This window comes from Lissotriton vulgaris, chromosome 8 (assembly GCF_964263255.1).
Source record: "Lissotriton vulgaris chromosome 8, aLisVul1.2, whole genome shotgun sequence".
NCBI classification, from domain to species: domain Eukaryota; kingdom Metazoa; phylum Chordata; class Amphibia; order Caudata; family Salamandridae; genus Lissotriton; species Lissotriton vulgaris.
Window position 1 is genome coordinate 1,502,922,212 of NC_141696.1, and position 22,713 is coordinate 1,502,944,924.

Genomic DNA, 22,713 nt, shown 5'->3' on the forward strand with positions numbered 1-22,713 from the left:
CCGCTAAAGCGCGACCTATGGTGCAGTACGCTTAAGGAGCTGAACAGCCGTCCTCTGCGAAGACATCCAGCCGATTCCAGCTGCCCGCGGACGCTGTCCCCCCTCCTTCCTCGACGCGCTGAAGAGACCCGCTGCCTTTCTCGTGCAGAGAAATCCAGCCACGGCGTTTCCGGTTTACCCTCGCGGGTGACTGGGATATCGAGAGAGACCCCTGAAGGAGATACCAATCCTCCATCATTCTATTCAGAGGTATGGTGTTGACTAAACCCTTAGACGAGAATTCTTGAAACAAACCTTGGCAAAACCAACTTAACTTAAAGCTACTTACTTGCTCCCCTTTCACGTGTTAGGCTTAGGTCAGGCACACTGGGGTAGGCTTAGTTAGAAGCACCAGTTGAGTATGTTAGCCTAATGTATATATGACTGTATATATGTTTTATTACTTTTAAACCATTGTATGGCTAAGAAACCATATCAATGCTTTTACAGTTCTTTTTCGCAATACTTATCTTACTGTACGTACTTTTTATAATAACAATTATTGCAATTGTGGCAATACATTTCTCTTGTACGAGAAGAAAGACTGTTCAATAAATGTTAACCCTTTATTGACAAACGCCCGTCTCTCTATTCTCTACATCTCGTGAAAGTAAACTGCACTAGACTGACTGAGTGAAATACATGTCTATTGTTTCACACGACCCTAGAGATTGACTCTTGATCTGAGGAGCAAAGTTGTCATGTTGCACGGTTGTTGGAAAGCTGAATCCCTTCTTGTCTGTGCCAAGGAAGCTGATCACTTCCTATGCAGAGAAGAAAGTTTCCAGTGACCTCTGAGCTAGTTGGTAACACAACCCAATTAAGTTTAGCATAGTCAGTGGAGGCCTGGAATATCCGCAGTTCCACGTCGATACTACTGTTTATGTTATTCCAATGTGCAGGGCCTAGTGGGAAACTAGGAACTACACTACAAGGTCTTTATCTTGTAACAGAGATGGTAAGGAGAGGATTGCATTTATTTCTTCTGTCATGTAACTCAGGCCAAAGTTTTCGGCCATCGCACTCACCCTATTTGGGGTGCTTTTGTTGAGGAAGAGAGATTCTCGAGGGAGAACTCCCACAGCTGTGCGCTGATTGAACTACTTCATATCAGAAAGGGGGGAGAAGGAAAAATCTGTGATCCTTTCAGCTTCCTTAGTTTTAATATCATAAATTCAATGTGGGAAGGGATCACTTGTCCTGAGGAACCAGGGTTTTATTCTCTATTCGTTTCCAATAAAAAACCCTCATTCACGTACCAAGGCTCGAATGGCGGTGTATCTTGATTCTCCGCCTTATTGTTAGCAACGTGACAGCATAGTCAAGCTTCCTCCGCACGCCAAATCTTTTTAACCAGGTTTGCTCGCCAGCACCAATTATATTTTGTTAAGACTAGTCATATAAGCCTTTTCTAATTGAACACCCCCTACCCAATCATTTTTGATCACTAATCACTACTGTACTAATGGTCTACCTCCGGGTGGAGGAAGTATACAATCAAACCCTATGATGATGCTGTCACATTGCTAACGATAAGGCGGAGAATCAAGATACACCGCCATTTGTGCCTAGGTACCTGAATGAGGGTTTTTTATCGGCTAGGGAACAAACAGAGAATAAAACCCTGGTTACTCAGGACAAGTGATCCCTTCCCCCATTTATTTTTAGAAAGGCTGAAACATGTCAGTACATTCGGACAGGGTAATAGTGATGTTGCTTCTTCCAGATACCCATTTACAATATATTTTTTGTACATCCGGTGTGTGTGTGGGAGTGGGGGGGGGGTGACATAATAACATATATGGGGGTACCCACTTAGACCATTCTAATTATCATTCTTTCTGCAATAGGGATCCCTCTTATGATATATTTCTCTTTAAAAAATACAGGGTCCACCCTGACCGTTGGACTGCACCAAGGTGTGTTAGTAGCCCTATGATGAAGCATGCCACTATTCAGTGGGTAAGGGAAATTTTAATAACCCAATGGGTTTCCCAGTAAGGTCACTCTTTCTTTTCCCATTTTTTGATTCTGCCCCAGGAGTAGTGGCTCTTCTTTTTAGTGTCTTATAACAACATTGCAATGTTGTTTGAACTAGATTTGTGAGGATACATTTAATCATTAAATTACATTGAGGTTACATCTGGTTGTCTGGAATTGGTTTACTGCTTGAGGACATTGTAAATGTACTCAAGCAAAAAGCAATAATTGTAAGGCTAAATCACAATAGCATATTCATGGTTTTGATTTGGCATCATTTCGATTCTGAAATGTATATCTTGCAATATGTAACTACACAGAGTCTGTAATGACATGCCACAGGTCTTTTTAAAAGCCTACTTAAGTAGTTGGTACAACAAGTGCTGAAGGCCCACTTGGAACATTAAATGTGTTGGACTCGGGGTCCACCTAGGGTAGCCTGGCACAAAGTGGAAGGACCAAACACAAGGCTTGCGCCACACTCACCACAGCAACCCAGCGCCCATTCACCAAAAATGACACCACACCTATTTAGAAAAAGTAAAGAAGCTTTATCTTTTCTTTAGTTTCCTCTTGCACTACAGTTTCATTGCTTACAGTATATTCTTCACCATTAAATTTCCTACTTCTCTATGTGATCAAAGTACAGGAAAAAAATTACAAATAAAATCACCTTGCTTAATATTTTAAGACTTTGAACTTTCCCTTTCGGACATAAGTGCAGTGATAAGTTCAGGCTATTACACTTTTACATTTGTCTAGACAATTAGTTTCTTTCTTCCTTAACCCTGACATTCAATAGGTAGAAACACCCCTCCTAAACCATTTGTGACAGATTTCTAATTCAGTTTAGGCCAGCGAACACATCCAAGGTTACTATATTAAATATGCGATTGCCTTCCTAGAACGTCTAGCATAAAATGGCTTCACTTTTCCAACCAGTTTCTTTTTTAACTTAAATTAGGCTCTGTAAGACATTTAAACATCATGCTGGTTAGTTAATATGTGAGGCTGCTGTCTCTCTTACTCCTCTGTCTGAACAATTCCTCACAAGTTTAATTCCAAAAAGAGGGGGGGCGAAAGTTGACACCTCCGATATAATTCAGGTAAGTCAAGCTGGCTTGAATGGGGGATATGCCTTCGCGGTTCAGTTCCAGCACAAGCCCTTCTGTTTCCTCCCCTCCCGGACTCCCAAATACCTAAGCACTCGAGCAGTACTTGCGCGGAGCAGCTCCGGAGCTGGGCCCTCTGTCGATCTGTCTACCTTCCCTCCCGCTCAGGTCTGGCGACTCGCCTGAGGCGGAAAGGGACTTCTGCCACCCTGCAGGATTTACCTTCCCGGGGATACCGTAGCGCGGGGTTTCCGTGCACTTCTGCTCCAGTCCCCCTCGGAGAGGCAGCCGACTTCCCCACAATACCAGGAATCTCCGGCTTGACAGGGGGAGCTGAGAGACGTGCCGGGCGGGAATCCGGATGCCAGGCGACCCCGCCCGCGTCTCCCTCCTCAAGCTGGCGACGCCCCCAATTCCATCTCAAGCCTGGCGCGGGAATATTTCACTCTATTCCTCACAACAGAATCAGCGGTGTCGAGACACCGGCAGCCCCGGCTCCCAGGCTTTCAACCAGGTCACACATGTCGTTAGCAAGGCGGAGGGCAGAAAGAGGTTATCTCGGCCACGCTACCACGGCAAAGTCATCGCTCCCCAGACAGGCCGAATAATCACCCGTCACCACTCCAGATGCCCTCTTACTTCGGAGCTTGTGTCAGCAGTCCTTTTTCTCCTCGTTGTCTCGGTAACCCACGGCACCACCCTTTTAGATTTCTAGGGTCACGGCCAGGTTACCTCAGATGCTGAAGTAATTTAGTTATTTCTCTGCAGTGGCCACTCTGGAATCTGTGACGCCCACAGTCCTTTTTACATTGGCAGGGTCAGATCAACAGGGGGGAGGGCAGCACCCATCACTATCTTGAGATCTCTAGGAACAATCAAAGTAGCCTGTGACACAACCCCCCTGACGCAGTTGTCTATACTCCAGCCAGTCCAGCAGTGACAAAATGGCCCCCAACGTCCATCTGTAAATAGCCTGGGCTCTGGTCACTAGAATGAGCCAGAAGGTTCTAGATCCCTCAAATACTAACCTATGGGCCAAACTCTGAAGTAAATCTTTGACAGTTGGTAGGCCACCATTTTGTGAGAGAGAACCTTCCTCCATTCTAGAGGAGCACCTGCACTTCATTACTAATAGGTAATAATGAGGCGCCCAGAGACCTAAGGTCAACACCAAAAAAAAAATTTACGATGGACACAAAAATAGAAGGCAAAAAAGGGGGAAAAAATAAGGAGGGACCATCCAAAGGGCTGACAGGTCTAACAAGATGCACAAGCCCTGAGTACGTTAAGTGACAGTTTACTGGGAACTTATCAGTAAAGGAAGTGTTCCAATTAGGTGTGCGGAAAAGGAGTGATGTGAATCAATTTAGCAATAGTTTGTATTGGTAAGGGGACCAGAGTTCTAAACTGTGACAGATGTTCAGATAACAGGAGCCGTGAAGGGGAAAATGTTATGGGCTGGGTTTTCACAGAGAGAAAAGCCCAACATGTTTACAAACTATCATACATAGCAAAGTGACCCATGACATATGATTATTGATTTACAGACTTTTGTACTTATTGAATGTGGAATAATAACTACAATACAAGTTCACTATGACATATAAGTGTATTTTTAAATGTTTTTTTTTTTTTTTTTTAAACCTTTATTGACATTTCAACCAAATACAAGTATGGGCATACAACCCCCGGGGCAGGCCGCTAAGCAGGTAGAGTAGCAGAGAGCAAATTTTAAATCACATGCAGCACCTCGGGGAGCAGAATCATCACGCTAGCGTACTCTTGGTCACTGAATAGCACAATTAGAAAAACAGGATATAAAAGGTTTTCATTTTATAGTATAGGATGGAAGGATTAGGTGCCGAACAATTTCCCAGCAGCGAAAAATGGCAGGCAGAATAGTAAACGTGTCAACAGTAAACAGTAATCAGTCAAATCAATGGCGCTGAAACAGACGGTTCAGGATATGAAGAAATATTACGGTCAATTCGCGCCTGATAGTCACCTGCCCTAAGACCCAGAGAACACCACGAAAATTGAGGCACAGATGAAAAAGCAGTGATTGATACAGAAGGAAACCCACTGCGCTGACCCAAAAAAGGAAAAAGACAAAGAAAGATAAGAGAAGAGAACAAAGGCCATTGAAACAAAATAAAAACGAAAAATCCCCTCCCCCAACCCCCCACCCTGCACCCCTGCAGATGACTACGGCCCCCCCCCCCCCAGCAGTGTGCCTGTCGCCCGAGAAACAAACCCGAAATATAGAAGAAACAGAGAAAAAGGAAAAAGAAAGGAAACCCCACCAAACGGTGAAGTGGAGGAGGCCGATAGTCTCTGCGCTCCCGGTCTCTCCCCCCGCCCTAACAAAGGGGCCCCCCTAAGACAGCACGAATAAAGTTGTCCACCATACAAAAATACCCCGGGGGGAACCACAAACCCCCCGCCCCGGAATCCGTCTGTTAATGAAGCAGTCCCGTTACCAATAGATCCATCGTAAACAATTCAACCCACAATCTCAGCCTTGGCCCCGTCTATCAAAGTTGCCGAGTCCCTCGGATAAGTAAAGCCCCATCCCCGGAAAGTCAAAAGTCACACAGTAGCAGCCGAAGCTTGGGCCAGCAAACGGGAGAGGAATAGCAAATCCCAACGCACACGGCTTGCACAAACGATGTCCCTCCGCGTCTCCGAAGCCAAGCATTGTTACATCCGCCATGTTGGGAGACCGATTGGGGAGGGGTGTGACTCGTTCCGATACAGATTGTAGCGTGGGCCAACAGTGTCCAGCAGTGAAATGTTCCGATAACTGTAGGACCGATGTTTCCGAGAACGTAAGAGAGTCACCAGTCTCAGCACACACGATGAGTTCCATTTCTTCGGGGGCAGGCACAGCTTCCAGCACCGGGTCCAAACGCGCCACTAGGGCGCCCAACAGGAGCAGGTCGGCTGCCAGGTCTCAAAAATCAAGTCAGGGCTTTCTCCCGGTCCTATGATCCCATCTGCTGCCGACAGCAAACGATTGACCTGGGCCCTCATCGTCGCGCGAAGCGCTGCAAGTTCCGCCATTACCATCCGCAAGGAAGGGCCACATTGAGTCCGTTCCGCCAGGTTCCATACGTCCGCAGGCATAGCGATCCCCACGGAGAGGCGCCACCTCCGGGGCAGGATACACCGGAGCAGAATCAAGCCGTGAGGGACGGGCCAGCAGCACGCAGCAACGCGCGGCGGGACCCACGCCACGGGGCACCAGCGGTGCTAGTGCCGGGCCTCCGGGCCGGGGCCCCCCGCGACGCAGCACCGCGCGCCACCCGTCACCACACCTCAGGTACAGCACCAGGCAGCAGATGGTTGCAAAGTAGTCCAGAGAAATTTTCAAAAGTTCCAAGGACCGGACCCAACCACTCTCCTCAGTCCGTTGTTGTTCACTTTGGACCCGGGTAGGCCAGCAATCGAGACCCTGGGTTAGGCCTCAAAACATTTTCGATGTTACTTCACCCCAGAACATCAGAAAAATTCCGTGGTCACACCATCGGGGTGCCGACTAGTTCACCCACACGAATCCGGGGCAGGAGTTCAGGATATTCGACAGGATAAGCGAGCGTAGGACGGAGGTCAGCAGAGCCGGGAGACTATGCGGCCATCTTGGTTGGTGTCGTAGCTCCTCCCTCATTTTTTACATTTTTGAACTACTTTCTCCATCCAGGGATGTGGAATTCCTATAGCCCGACGTCCAGGACATATTGTTTTGGGTCAAGGGCAACACGTTTTCATGTGTAGTTTGTCCTTGGGACAAGTAGGCCCAACACCCTGCAGCCCAAACTCTTTGGCTGCAAGTTTGCAGCACCACATTATGGATCAGGGAAGGGCATTGTCAGCAGTTGAGGTAATATTATTGTCCATGTGTTAATGCTGTTCAAACTTGTATTTATGGTTCATTATTTGAAAGCATTTACTATTAGGGTGCGCTTTCTAAGTAAATGTTGTAAGTTCTGACTGCACTATTGGCAGTGGGCTCAGTATAAAAATGTATACACACATTTTCAAAGTTTAACAAGATGAGGCTATGTATAATGCTCCCAGAATGCTCTCTGATTTGATGCAAATATTAGCTGCAGCTTGAAAGCAAGATTGATGATTCTTTGCTTTCAAAATAAAATGTTGATAAAAAAGGAAAGCGTGAAAGAAAACATTTAGCTAAACTACTGTAAAATTGCAGGTACCATTTCTTTGCAGTATCATTTAGTAACTTGTGTTGATGCATGCTAGTATTTCCCAAAAATAGTCATAATAGACTATCAGTGTAAACAGTTTCAATAAGATTATAGGAAACAAAAATAAAAAAGCATTGGCAAAGCCAGTTGGACTGAATTTGGTTGTCAGCCTTTTAGTTTTGCCAATGTGCGACTTGTTTTGGAATGGTTTTTGTAAAACCTTACTGGTGAGGGAGCTGCAGGGCCCTAATCATTATAACAAACATTTGCAAAACCAAAAATTGTTTTTGGTCTCCAAAAACACACACTGCCTCAGTAGTTACTGGAACTGAACAAAACTACTTTGTGTGGCAATATGCTCCTTGTGAACGAGCAGAATGCTGTCTAGTCACAATGAAGCCAACCAATATAGAGACAGAATTTTAATAAACGCAAAAAGTCATGGTCATCGCCAGACCAAATTAGGGGCCCAATTATTAAAGAAAGTCTCAAAAGTGCACCAATGGTATATGTCCTTGCATTTAAGTGCAGTTATATGGCTTTCATGAATTCCCAAGAATTTATAGAAGTTGGACAAGAAATCGCTCTCCTAAAAAATATTTGTGAACTGCATTTTAGCATGAGCAAATCTACATGTGTAGATTTGCTCATGCAAAAATCTGAGTGTTTGCAAATTCGATTTCCCTCCAACCACTGTTTTCCCCAACTCTGGAAGAAGGTTTTTGTTTGGCATTGTCAGGAGTAAATTTCCAACATCTCAGTTTGGGAAAAGATTAGAGAAGAGTTGTTGAAAACCCTTAAAACATGCAAGTTAATAGGTTTGCAGACTCAAAGGGCATTCTAACCCTGGAACTACTGCTTACCACTACCTTCAGCACCAGTATGTAGATCTGCGGAAACGTGGGAACACAAGAAGTATTCAAACGCTACTATGGTATGAGGCCCGGCATAATCAAAGAGGCTATATCAGAACTCTTATATAATGAGACTGCTGCCATATTTTGTCGCCGCACTAATGGCACCAAAGGGACAAGTGGATTTTGTTACAGGACAAGTAGATTTATGAAGCACCCTGCCCCATGGACAAGTAGATATTTTATAAAATTCCACACCCCTGTCCATCATTATTCATTTGCTAGTCATTTAAAGTTGAAATCTACATTGGATATTTGCTATGTGCTGGCTTCATGATGACGGAGGCATACACCACATTCACAATTAAGAAGAATACTGTAGTAATCTGCTTCTTATGTAATGCATCTCCCTGGCCCTGGTTCTCTGCCTGGTGCCCTAGCTATATGATGTCATTTGGAATGTTATGGATGTTTGTACTTGAAGGTGGAGCTGTTGGAGAAGATGGGCAGAGCAGCCAGGAGGCTGCTCCTGGTGGGGCTTATACTAAGACTTATATTGGAATTTACTATTATTATTATTATTATTCTGAGTTTTATATAGCGCCTGGTTACCAAAAGGCATCCCAGCGCTGACCAGGGAATGAAACTACAGAGTAATGCGGGGGTTTAGGCAGAAAACAGAAACGTTTTTAAAAGCTTGCGGAACCGAAGCAAACTAGCTTCCGAGCGAAGTTGTAGGGGAAGGGAGTTCCACAAAGTGGCTACGTTTATCGAGAACCTTCTGCCACCAGTTCTTACCTTCTTCACCCTCCCAACCTGTAAAAGATGTTGGTGGTCAGATCGGAGAGAACGGAGGGCCTTGTAGGGCTGGACCATCTTCCCCAGAATGGGTGGGCCTGCCCCCTGCAGGACTTTATGAGCGATACAGAGTGACTTGAACTTCACCCTGTCCCTCACAGGGAGCCAATGCAGCGCCTTAAGCGCAGGGCGAGCAGATTGATGTCTGGGGATACCCGTCAGAAGCCTGGCGGCCTCATTCTGCACTTGCTGCAGTTTGTTCATGGTAGATTCTGGAGCACCCAGGAACAACGCGTTGCTGAAATCCAGCCGCGAGATGATGAGCCCCTGGATGAGAAGTCTCCTAGTAACCGCTGGGAGCAGCGGTAGAATCTTCCGAGCAGAGCGGAGCAGGCCAAAGCACACGCCAGCAGTCTTTTTGGCATGGGTCTTGAACGACAGGTCCTGCTCAAGCCAGACCCCGAGGCTCTTAATCTCCTGCTTGGGGGTGGGTACAGGTCCAAGGCAGTCGGGCCAGCTGCTGGGAGACAGAGATGGAGAGGAGTTTCCCAGCAGCATCAGCTCCGTCTTGGAGCCGTTGAGCTTTAATGCTGAGCTGCACATCCATGTGTAGATCTTCTCCAGACACGAGTGCAGCCGGTCAGGATGGTGAGCCGACTGGGAAAGGCCTACCACCAACTGAGTATCATCAGCATAACTGATGATTTTAATACCCAGCGGCAGTACCACACTCTCCAAGGGGGCCATATAGACGTTGAATAACGTAGGGCTCAATGAAGAGCCCTGTGGCAAACCACACTGGAGAGGGATTGAAGATGATTTTTCATGGCCTTCCCATACCTCGAATGTGCGACCTTCCAAGAAGGAAGCAAACCACTTGAGGGCCAAACCGGTGATCCCCACCCCTGCCAGCCGTTGGAGAAGCACCTGATGGTCCACGGTGTCAAAAGCAGCACTGAGGTCCAGGAGGATCACTGCCACTGATCCCCCCGAATCCAAAATGCTCCTAGCGTTCTCCACGACCGCCAGCAGGGCGGTATCAGTCCCCTGACCGGGACGGAAGCCGGTTTGGGAATCGCCCAAGAGGGAGTTGGCCTCCAAGAAGTCCGACAGGCGGCTGTTGACCAGCTTCTCCGCGAGCTTACTAAGCTGCAACTTGAAGAATAAACTGCAACTACAAGGGCTGTCTATCAGACTTCATTGATTTCTACAAATACATATATGAGAAAAATGTGTCCAAGGATGTATGAACATATTTAGTTAACGTTAAAAGTTGACAGAACACTTTTACATCCGTAGCACATATGAAATTTAGTATGTGATGTTAAACATTTTATTCGAAAAATTATGTGAAATCAACAGTCTATGTGACAAATGGCAACAGGCAAGTTAAATGCAAACTAGAAACAAAAACAAACATTTAAGTGTGGTGGCCACGTGGTGACTGCTCATTTATTTAGAGCAGTAGGTAAGCAACGCCTTGCAACATCAGGTTCATTTTGAAAAGTCGAGTTGAAAAGGTTGGTAAAGTAAGCTTACCTCTTTTATAGGTTTGGATCCGCCAGCAAAGATGTGAAGGTTTACCCACCAAGGTTACTGTGCCGGTAAGCAACATATTGATTTGGGGGACAGAGTTGAGGCTCAAATGCTTCCGTCAGACACTTTTCAGGTCATACTCTGTAACGGAGATGTCTGCATGCAACGGTGGGGGTTTGACTACGTTTAATCTGTCAAACCACCAGCAAATAAATCATGTGGGAGAACAGTTGAGTCAATGGATGGATTGAACGTCTATTATCGATGGTCAAGACGAATCCGCCAAAATATGAATCGGACACTAGATCCTTCAACAGGGATTCTTCAGGACAGTTTTCACACACAAGATCTCTTATCTGTCTGATGTTGGAATTTATCCTCATACAACTACGCATGTTTACATAGGTACTGGTGAAGGGAGGGGTACCATTCCACATACCCGACTCCTCCTCCACCCACCACAATTTGTCAAATCAACACTGATGTCAGGCTCTAAATTATTTCCCTGAAACTTCCTTTCTAGGTCTGGCTTTACAGTGTAGCTGTCTCCAAACATTATGAGATTAACTTACAAAAGGGCTTTAAACAGCACTCCGTCCACATTTTGGCAGGCATTATTACTTGATTTGATTGGGCAGACGTTGTGTGCTTCCTTCAAAAAAGTGCTCGCCCACCACACATCTGAGATCATTTTGTTTATTTATCCAACTGTCTGAGCATGCATAAAAATGTTTGAGCTTGAACTTTCAGGGAAACACACATAAAATTCCTATTCAATTAAAGTGTCTTAGGTAACTATATAATTTGCAGTGTTTGTTATTCTCTGGCAGCAGCACAGATGGGAGCAGGGCAATAATTAACGTTAGACTTCCGAGTGCAGTTTGTGTTTGAGAGATCCGGGCTACACTTATATATAAGGCTTTTTAAGCCTGCCTTGACAGTGCAATAGTCGTCTGACCATATTTGCTCAACAATAAAGAGCTTTCAGAGTCCTAAAGAGAGAGGAGCTGAGGCTCTACCAACATGTTGGTTCTTCTAAGACCGAGATTTGATTGGGCCAAATGTTTGTGCTTCCATTAGAAAAACTGCTAGCATTTCACATTTTAGCTTGTGGCAAACTTGTACTTGATACAGCAGGACTGAGAAGGTAAAATGGTGGTAAGCCAATGATCATGGCTATAAACTTGATGTGTTTATAATAAAATGTTATGATAAAGGCACTTGGCCAGACCTATTGGGAAAAGCATATGGTAAAGTTTTTTTGTTTTAAAAACAATTGTTTTATTTAGAAAGTTCACAGGAACAAATCACGTACCCGATAAGACAATTTAGAGAATTAATTTCAATACATAGATTAAGTATGGCGCTGCAACAATTGACCCACTTACACGTTCTCCTGGTTCTGGATAAGGCTCTTTAATTGCCAACATGCACAGACCATTGCATTTCACAATCCTGCCCATAGTTTCCAAAATGTATTACAAGATCCAGAACATAAAGTGTGATGGAGGTCTAGGCCCTTAACCTTTTCCATTTTGCTCACTAATGTACAGATGTTGGGGAACCATTGACTTTCAATTTTGAAGAATGAGGGATCTGGCTCAGTGTGACCAAAATAGCGTCTGTGTTTGTTAATGAAGGCCTGGTAGTTAGCTATCTTGGACAATCAAAAATAATATACCACCAGTTTTCTTAGCTCCTTTTAAGACACCTAAAGTATTTATCATGTATCTGGGGTTTAATTTTATGTATGTGTTCTATATAGGAGCCACTTTGGGTATCATTGCATCCAGCGGAGGTGTGCACCTTTTCTCACTGAGAAATTAAATTTATGTGTCGTATTACAAACCTTGGCTGAGATTGTTAAACCCCCCTCAAGTAACCATTTTGTTTAACTTTATGAAACAGATCTCTCTTGTTGATACTTCCCAAGTACAGCCATCCAGTACCTATCCTGCCTAGAATTTTCAGATTTGATTAAGTCTGCAACTAGTGCCCAACTGGCTTTAGTATTGATCAGATCTAGCACTTAAAGCCTACAGATAGGTATTTTGTTAGATGAAATGTCACAGCGTACCTTTGTAGGGAATGATTTGGGTGCTAGTTACTGCCTTTGACAAACCCTATAAGCAGAATATATGTACTGTAATAATTCTTGCTAAGATCTCTTCTTAGCGTTTACCAGAATCTCTAATAATACATACATATATTTAAATATACATCCATATAGGTATGTAGGGGACCTTTGGGTAGCTCTGGTCTGTCATTGTTCTGTCTGAGTGTCATTTGCACTCTACGCCTATCCAGGACAATGAACTGAAAGGTTCTGTACATATTAGTCGTTGGTTCTCTTGCCCTGTGAATGCATTTGTAGATCAAATGTGTACATCCAGCTGAAAAGGAGTGCATTTCAGGGTCAGGGCTGGTTAGATAGTTACTTAGTTTTAATCTTCTCTTTTATCATTTGCTTCTCTTCTTTTTAGTTTAATGATTCTAAAGGGGATATTGCAGCTCTCCAGGCAGTGCTAACAGATCACTTGCTTGCTGCTCATTTAATCAATGGTGTGCCCCAACCCATGTTGCCACTTCCTCTTAACCAGGAGACCATTATCGAATGCTGTTGTCCATGGAGTATCTGTTTTACCCTTCCAAGATAGCCAACACGTTTGCTCTAAACGTGGCAGCCATGCTTGAACTTACTTTAAAACCACTATAGACCATTTGCAATAGCTTTGAAAAATGGAACCCACTGCTGTGTAAAGTTTTGTATTTCAGGCATATGTCGGTCATGTTTACCCAGAAGCATGTTTTCTTGTTCTTACCTGTATTCTTTTAATTTATCTGCAAATGCTGTTCAATTTGTGTGTTTTATATTGTTGTTGTGTCAGAGAGGGAATAAGTCACTGCAGGGATCAATGCATCCAAATGAGTGACACAGTGCCTGTATGATGAATTATTGAGTGTCTAAACTCACCTTCAATGACACAAAAAACACTTCTTTATTCATTAGCCAGACCTACTAACATTGACAATGCTTGTTTGCTACCCAAGGCAAACTACTGGCTTAACATAAAAATTGAACCCTGCTGTCATTTTCTTCACCATATAAAATCAATGGGGAACCATTTAAGACGTGTCATTCTTTGTGGTAATAAGGGAGCTATATAACATTTGAATGTTTTAGTCCATGGTCATAATTTCTTTATTATTTTCTTGCAGTCCAAGAACAGGAAGATATTGTCTTGTCACATGTCATGTATCAGAAAACATTACTCCTCGTCGCAGGCTTCTACCAAAGATTTGCCAAACACGAGGCTAGAAATCACTGAGAGCGAAGCAATAACTGGCACAGAAGTGGAAGACTTGGATGAAACACATGAATATTTCAATGTGCTGCAATATGGATGTGTAAACCATTGCAAACCTTCAGTGACAACCTGTAAAGACAGACGTTTTTAAGGCTCGTGCATTTTCACAGAGTAATACTGTAATTTATATATCCTGTCTATTGATTTGTCTTTTGAAAGATCACTCTCCTGCGTTTACCAATAAACCATGCAAGACAGTCCTTTTCAGTGCTTCTCCTTCCATCACTAATGACTTCCAAATTGTCAGTTTAGGATTCTTCATCAACCAAGATTGCTTCCCTTTTTCCTGATAAGAGTTGTTGCTCTCACACAACAGTGTGTCACCTAAATGCTAGTTTACATTGTAGGATAGAGTACCATACCGGGGATCATGAGTTAATCGCAGGACTTCTCTGGCAGCTTATCATAAAGTTAAAATGTCTGCTCACTACAAGAATGAGTGAACCAGTCATCCTGAACTGATCTGCCAGCCTTTCCCCCTTGTTCAAAATCATTCACAAGGATGACTGAGCCTAACAACCTATTCGTATGATGGGCAAATGATGTTTCTCACTCCAAGCAACTACAATTTCAACAACCCTGCATGCAGAAACCAGAACTGTTGTTTGAAATTTACTATCATCTGATGTAACAGAGATTTTATACGCCCAAATGTATGAATGAACACTCTCAAAAACAATGCGCAGATGGGTTTTAGGATGGATGTATATGATGTATATGATATTCCTATAGTGTGAACCGAGCCAAAAAGTAGCAAAGCGGTATACATGATCAAAGACAAGCATAAAGTTATTGTGTAAGAAGAGAGGATGGTGAGTTGCAGATGATTAGTGCATTGTGATGTAGTGTTTTTTTAAAGAGGTGAGTCTTCAACTCTTCTTGCTAGATTCAGGGGTGTCGTTCCGCGTCCTGCGTGCATCGATGGAAGAGGTCTACTGTCTTGTTTCTCCTTTTTTAAACTTTTTAGACTGCAGTCTGATGTTGTCATGGTTGTGGGTGTGCTGTGATCCACCAGAGATGGTGAGCTTGTCGGCAAGATAAGTGCTGGTTTGTAGTGTAGTTCCTATATTCCCAATAGGCTCTGCGCATTTGAATAATATATACTATAGGTTAGACGTAGGACTGAGGTCGACTTGGTCTTTATCGAATACATTAGACTTAATTGTGAGTGTCAGCTAGCTCAGAGGTCACTAGAAACGTTCTCGAATAAACAAAAAGGGATTAGTTCCTGACAACCACTTAAAACATGACAACTTTGTTTCCCAAGATAAAAACGTATCTCTAGAGTCGCAGAAACAATAGATAGATATTTCACTCAGTCAATCGTGCATGCTTCGTTTTACCAGAGGTGCAGATAAATAGAGAGACAGGCGTTTTCAATAAAAGTATTTATTGAACAGTCTTCTTTCTCATGCAGAAGAAATGAACTGCTACAATCGTCATACTGGTTGCAAAGTACAATGTGTACAGTACGAAGAGTATTATAAAATAATACTGTAAAAGCATGGTATGGTTTCTAAGCCATATAAAATAACATAAAGTACATACATTAATAAATAACTACTAAAAGTACTCAACTGGTACTTCTAAAATACGTCTACCCCGGTGTACCTAACCTAGGTCTAGTACAAGGGAAGAAGTAAGTGAGGTGTAGCTTAGTTTCAGTATTCTTTGCCAAGAATCTATCGAAGAATTCTATAAGGGTCTAATCAGCTCCGTACCTTGGTTTAGAATGTAGGAGGTCTGGTATCTCTCTCAGGACTCGATTTCCCAACAACCCGCAAGGGTAGCTTGGAGCTGGATTTCTCGGCCAGAGAAAAGACAGCGTCTCTCTCAGTGCGTCTGCTGGAGGGTCGGCTTCCTCCGGCACTTGCTGCGGCGAGCTGTGTCGTGTAGGTAGATAGTCGAACTGCTCCAATCCACTGTGTGTTTGCCTGGGCAAGTGTGGGCATATTGAAGGTGCCAAGTTTGTTTGAAGTATGGTTGGACATAATAACGTCATCAAAGACTCCGTTCTTTGAAAACTCCATGAGTTCTTGGATAAATTAATATTCAAGTAAGGGGAATTTCCTAACTGCTGAAGGCGGGTTTTTTCAAGAAATCGTTGTGGATTTTCGGAACTAGTGGAAGTAGCCATGCCGTATTTGGACCACATAGGCTAAGTCTAAATATGGTTATGATTTCTATGCCTATATAAGGATAGGGTGAATTATACCTATATAAGGGCATGAATCGGGAAAATTACACTAGGGTCCCACATTGATATACAACAGGTTAAGATAGCTTTGTTAATGATGCTGCTAGATTTGAAGATGCTGCGGCAAGGAGAGCCAATGAAGTTCCATCAGGATGGGGTTCATGGGATCATATTTCTTCGGGCCCTGGATGAGACGCGTTGCAGCATGTAGGATGGCCCTAAGGTGTGCCAATGTGACGTCTGGGAGTCCATGGTGTTAGGAACTATCACCATCTAAATGCAAGAGTATGAGGGCTTAAACAGCACTTCTGAATTTGCTTTCGGGAAGAAACAGTATGACTTTCTTCAGAAGAGAGAGCTGTTACCAGGTGGTCTTTGTTTTTCTGCAATGTGTTCCTTGAGGGAGATGTTGGTATCCAGGGTAAATCCAAGTGACTCGACTTTCAGTGAAAGTTGGGATTTGGAAACGTCAAGGTTCATGTCATGGAGCCAGATTTGTAATGTGCTTGTTTATTGTTCTTGGCATATACCAGGAATTCTGTCATGGTTATGTTATGTTAATCTGAACTTATAAAGCGCACTGTCAACATAAGTTTCCTGGCGCTGAGAATATGTGAAGTAGATGCGGCAGAGCAGGCTAACCGGACTTAGAGAATAACCAGGTCTTTAAGGTCTTTCTGAAACTCAGTAGGGTGCTACTGGTCTTAATTGCCAGGGAGAGGGAATTCCACAGCGGTGCTAGGTAAGCGAACCTGCGGCCTCCTAGCTTTTTGAGTTTGATAGTATGGGTGGCCAGTAGTGTAGATAGGCCGAGCGAAGATTGCGAACCGGGCAGTGCTTTACGATGAGGGCCTTTAGGAAGTCCGGGCTTTTACAGTGAAGAGTTTTGAATATTAAACAGCCTGTCTTAAAAGCGGCCCTTTGTTCAATTGGCAACCAGTGCAGTTTACGCAGCAGGGGTCTCGCCGATTGCCATTTCGGAGTTTTATGGATGAGTCTTGCTGCCTGGTTTTGCACAATTTGAAGGCGACGGAACAGTGACTGGGGTAAGCCTAGATAGAGGGAGTTGGAAAAGTCGAGCCGGGATAGTACCAGGGAGATCACTACTTGTACCAGTGCCGCATGCGAGAGCAAGTGGGAGATCTTACGGATTCTTCGCAGCTGGAACATGCTGGAGGAGATCACTGCCCCTACATGAGTTTTAAGGGAGAGATCAGAGTCAATGATCATCCCCAGGCTCTTCACCGAGCCTGCAGGTGCGGGGGGGGGGCCCTAGCTCAGTTGGCCAGAACTGTGGGCCCCAGTGTGCCACGCTGTTTCCTGGCAGGATGATTTCCGTTTTCCCAGGATTAAGTTTGAGTTGATTGTGATTCATCCACTGCTGTATGTGGAGCATCACTGCTTGGAATTCAGTTGCGGCATGGGGGAATCTATAGGGAAAATGATCTGCAGATCATCGGCATAGTTGAAAACCGTGATCTTCCACTTTTTTAGCGAGTAGATCAGTGGCCGAAGGTACATGTTAAATAGTAAGGGTGAGAGTGAAGATCCCTGGGGGACTCCGCATGTAGTAAATGTCTTGGACGCAATGAAGGGGCCCAGGCGGACCGATTGTACTCTGCCTGAGAGGAATGACTTGATCCACTCGAAGGCAGGGCCCTGGATGCCAGCCTGTCCGACACAGTGTAGAAAGATGTTGTGGTCCACCATGTCGAACACGGCTTACAGGTCCAGGAGCACTAATGCCTGCTGGGCCCCCTTATCGGTGTTTCCCCTCAGACATCAAGCACTGTCAGAATGGCGGTCTCAGTAGAATGTGCCGGCCTAAAGCCTGCTTGGTTGGGTTCGAGGTAACCAGAGCTCTTTATGAATTTAGAGAGAATATGTAGTTACATGTGCCTCGAGAAGCTTAGCCAGATAAGGCAGAAGGGAGATGGGGCGGTAGTTGGAGAGGTTAGCGGAGTCTGCTCCAGGTTTCTTCAGTAGGGGGATCAGTGAGGCCTCCGTGAGGGAGCTGGGGACAGTGCCCGTGCTGAGAGAAGCGTTCAGAAAGGGGAGGATACTGTGTGGTAGGGAGAGGAAGACGCCCCTGAGAACGGAAGGGGGGCAACAGTTGCTGGGAGACCCCGATTTAACACGGGATGTGAGTTCTGAGAGGATATTGATGCTGATAGCGGGGAAGTGAATGAAAGATAGAGGATTGGATGAGGCGGAGTCCGATAGACTGACTGAAGGGGAGGGGGGAATGGTTTTCTTAATATCCACAATTTTCTCAATAAAAAAAGTGTTCAGCGCATTGCATGTCTCTTGTGTGGGAGCCTGGGAGGGAAGAATTCTGTCATCAGAAAAAAAGTCATTCATAATTTTAAAGATTTCATTAGATTTGTTACGGGCCGAGAGGATTCTTTCTGAGACATGTGTGGCTTTGGCCATGACAATTGCGCTTTTGTATTCTTTGCGGGTCGCAACAAAAAGCAGTCTATCGGAGTTGGAGTAGTCACGTCTCCAATTCCGTTCTAATTGGAGTAGCTTAAGTTTCAGTGCCTTAAGGTCATTAGAAAACCATCTGTATGCGTTACCGTGCCTGGCCCGCGCAAATTTTGTGAGGGAGCGAACCTGTCACTGGCTATCTGTAGCCAATTAGCAATGTCTTCCTCCATCGAGTCAACAGTGGATTTGGGGCCGGTGGTGGGGCAAGTGCTGGCCAGGGAGTCTAAGAAGCTTTGGGAGTCAGAGGAGCTCCATTTGCGGGACAACCCACCTGCCAGCGTGGGAGGCTTGACCCCACCTTTGACTGTAACGGTGACATCGATCTGGAGGTGGTCCGACCAAATACAGGGGGAGATAATTGGACTAGACAATGCTAGATTATATGTCCAAATATGGTCAAGGATATGACCCTTGGTATGGGTAGGTGTAGTGATTTGTCGGGCCAGATTGAGACTGGTTAAGAGTTCGAATAATTCAGTAGCGTGGGGTCCTACTCGGTCGTCATCAAACCAATAATTAAAGTCCCCAAAGAGTGCAATTCGAGTGTGGGAGGTCATCAAGTTTGCCAACTGTTCGCTCAAGGAAATGGGGAACAAGGGCATAGGATGGGGGGGGGGGGCGGTAAATAAGTATAAGCGCGAGAGCGCCAGCATCGATTTCAAGATTGATGGTAGGGCTAGGGAGGCTGTGGCAATAAATGTAAACCTTTTTTGTATGATAGCTGCTACCCCACCCCCAGGTAGGCGAGATGGTCGGTTTACATTGAGAATGTAGTAATCTAGGGGAGGGCGGCCAGAATATCCGGGTAGGAATCTGAGGTGAGCCACGTTTCAGTGAGTAATAGCACGTCGGGTTGAGCTTCAGGTTATCTTTCAGAAAGGGAGGGAATGAACCACATAAGTCTCAATACCAGAGTCTCAGAACTTTTTGTCTCGGAGACCCTCAACCACGTGTTCACAGACTGCAGTGTATGTAATCTCAGCTAAGTATGGTTTGGTGGATAGCGCCTTATCGGGTCTTGTCACTTGAGTGTCCTGTTCCACAAGTGACATCAAAACCTCCACCAGGAGGAAGGACTGTCTGGATGTAGAGCATGCAAGCTTAACTTTGGAGAAGTGTGCTCTAAGTTACACTCAGTTCAGCTTGAGTTTCAGCAGAGATGATGTGAAAAGACTCTCTGCATGGCTGGGTCAGTTTCAGCCTCACATCCTCCTGGCAAGACAAATCCTGGTGGAGAGTTGGTCTACTTCAACTGCTTTAGGTCTACCCTCCAATACTAATTTTTATGGTATATGTTTTCTGTCAAGTGCATCGATAACGACTACTCTGGTCCAGGGGGACCCTGTCATCTACAGATTTCACATGTTCTATAGCTGACTGTAGGAAAGTAGGACCTTTCTTTTGTGGTTACCCCCACTGTTTACCTTGTGTCAGTATGTTTTGACATCTGCAGATCTCACATGTGCTATAGCTAACTGTAGGAAAGTAGGATCTTTCTTTTATGGCTAGCCCCACTATTTACCTGGTGTCAGTATGTTTTGACTGTAGTTTGCTGGGATCCTGCTAACCAGGACCCCAGCATCTGTGCTGTCTTACCCACCTCCACAATTGGCTAATGGTGTACCCTTATACATCCTTAGTATATGGTACTGAGGTACCCATGGCATAGGTACACCAGAAGTCTTCCATGGGCTGCGGCATGTATTGTGCCACCCATGGGCGTGCACTTAAACTGAGACTACAGGCTAGCCATTGCAGCCTGTGTGAGATGGTGCTTGCACCTCTAACAACAGATATAAGTTTCCGTATATCTGAGATAACTACACTTAAGTCACCCCTATGGTAGGCTCTTGAGTCTTGAAGGCAGGGTGTCATGTTTCTACAGTGTTGACTCGTGGCGGCCGCTGTCTGGTAACCCGGTCCGCCACGAATCTCTTTTTGTTTCCATAGTAAAGGGACGATGGGAGGCTGAACTACAACTCCCGGCAGTCCAACAAGGGAGAGACGGCGAGCAGAACGTCACGTACGGAATGACGCAAACCAGGAAGCAAATGGAGCCGGGCTGCACAATCTCGCTGCCGATAATTCGTGTATCTCAGACGGCGGTTCCAGGTGTCCGGTAAGACCGTTCTTACGCTTACCCTGCTTCTGTGCTTCATCTTGGCTTTGGTACAACGCTATGGATTAATAGCGCCATCTTTTTTGTGTATCCTGACTTGGGAGTGATTTCCTTCGTGTCTCTGAGACAGTGACTCGTTTCAAGCACTCCAACTGCTTTCAGAGTTGTATTCGGTGGTTCCTGTAACCACTGGTTCTGCGGACGCAACAGTGGCTCTGTGACTAAGAACAATTTAGTCTGTTTGATACACTTTATGATACTTACTCCTCATTTCCGGAAAGGCTTCAAGGGAAGACTCTGAGGCAAGAGTCATTGGTTGTTTTGGTTTTGAGCACTTTTCTGATTCAGGAACATTAATGTGACTTACCAGGCCTGTGGAAATATTGGAGGACATATTGTTGTGGCATGAAATGTTTGGGTTCGGTGCAAGGACATACTGATGCGTTATGCGGCACCTTGTGTGTTTGTTACTGCTGTGACAAATAACCCATTCCCTCACAACCTCACCTACAGTGATCAACGTTAAGGATAATTAACGCTAGAAGCTGTCTTTGTTTATTCTTTATAGGAGAGATTGATTCGGGAGGAACTGTCAGTGGGTTTGGTTTGGCCAAAAGAATCATGTTCTCAGGTGTGTTCCCAAGTTAATATGGTTAGTGGGAGTTTCACTTGTCAAACATATGTTTAATGTTCTGTTTTCTCCTTTGCAGTCATCCAAAGTCCAAGTTCCATCCCTTGAGCTCTCCTAGATATAGGCCAGTGTATTTTTCTTTACAGGTAGGCAGAAGGAAGAGAGTAGTTATACAATAGGGGAAGAGAACATTGGTTTTGATACATGTATTTGAATATCTGTTACTTGTCGTTACAGATCTCCCTCCCCGCTGTTCCCTTCCTTTCCTTCCTGGCTTTCTATCTCCTTCTTTTCTTATTATTCCCTCGTGTGATTCTCCTGGTAGTCTGTGTTATATTACTTCAGACTCTGGGAACGTCATGAGATGGAACCCATAACATCATCGGTGTAATCCTGAAGAGTCCTGGACGTGAAGCCTGACAGAATTATCGGCCCACGGTTATTACTCTTCCTGGTTGCATCAACAGCATGGCCACCATGGATGATGTTATGGCAGCCTTGGCAGCTGTACAGGCAGAGTTAGTTACGTCTAGACAAGAAGCTCTTGCTGCCCGTGCAGTCACAGCCCAGTTACAGGCACGTGTAGATACTTTGCAGTCACCCGATGCGGGGGGTGCCCCTGGTCCCTCCACATCTGTAGTGGTAGAAATGCCCTCTCAGATACCTCTGGCCCCTCCTGAAAGGTTCATGGGAGATAACAGAAAGGTACAGGTATTCATGTCCCAAATCCTTTTGCACTTCATGTGTAAACCAAAAATGTTTGCCACCAATCAAGCTAGAGTGGCTTTTCTGATATCTTATTTGGGGGGAGAGGCTGCGCAATGGGCCGTCCCTATGGTCCGAAGAGACGATCCCTTGTTATATGATTGGGCTGAATTTCGATGTGAATTCGAGAAAACTTTTGATCGAAGGGCAGAGACCTTTTCGGCGGATAAGGACTTATTAGACCTTAAACAAGGGAACTCCGATCTAGTAACATATCTAAACAATTTCAGACGACTCGTGGCGGAAACGGACTGGCCCGAAGCGAAAATGTCCGCTGTCTTTTATCATGGACTTTCGGATGATCTCAAGGATGCTTTGGCTACCATTGATCCTCAACCCAAAACCAGCGCTGCCCTTATCGAACTCACACTACGGTTGGATCACAGAATGAAGGATCGGAAAGGGGATTTAAAGAAAAAAGACAGGCCTTTAACTGTATATGAACGTACAGGGGATAAGACCTCTACGCCAGTAGAAGCTATGGAAGTGGGTGCAGTCAGGGCCTCCCTAACCCTCAGCGAAAAGGATCATCGCAGAAAACAAGGATTATGTCTTTACTGTGGTAAAAAGGGACACTATTTACGTGATTGCCCTGTGAGACCCAAAACCGGGAGAT

General features: G+C 44.9%; 1 protein-coding gene across 2 annotated transcripts in view; it reads left to right on the forward strand.

Annotated features, from left to right (window-relative positions):
- The window catches only part of TIGIT (T cell immunoreceptor with Ig and ITIM domains), a 322,385-nt gene extending 308,290 nt beyond the window's left edge, over window positions 1–14,095 (forward strand). For both annotated transcript variants that reach the window (XM_086933538.1, XM_086933537.1), the window contains one exon: window positions 13,747–14,095. In XM_086933538.1, the coding sequence (XP_086789664.1) occupies window positions 13,747–13,986 (240 nt within the window). In that variant the 3' untranslated portion in view covers window positions 13,987–14,095. The remainder of the gene's footprint in view (window positions 1–13,746) is intronic.
- Window positions 14,096–22,713: the final 8,618 nt, after the last annotated feature.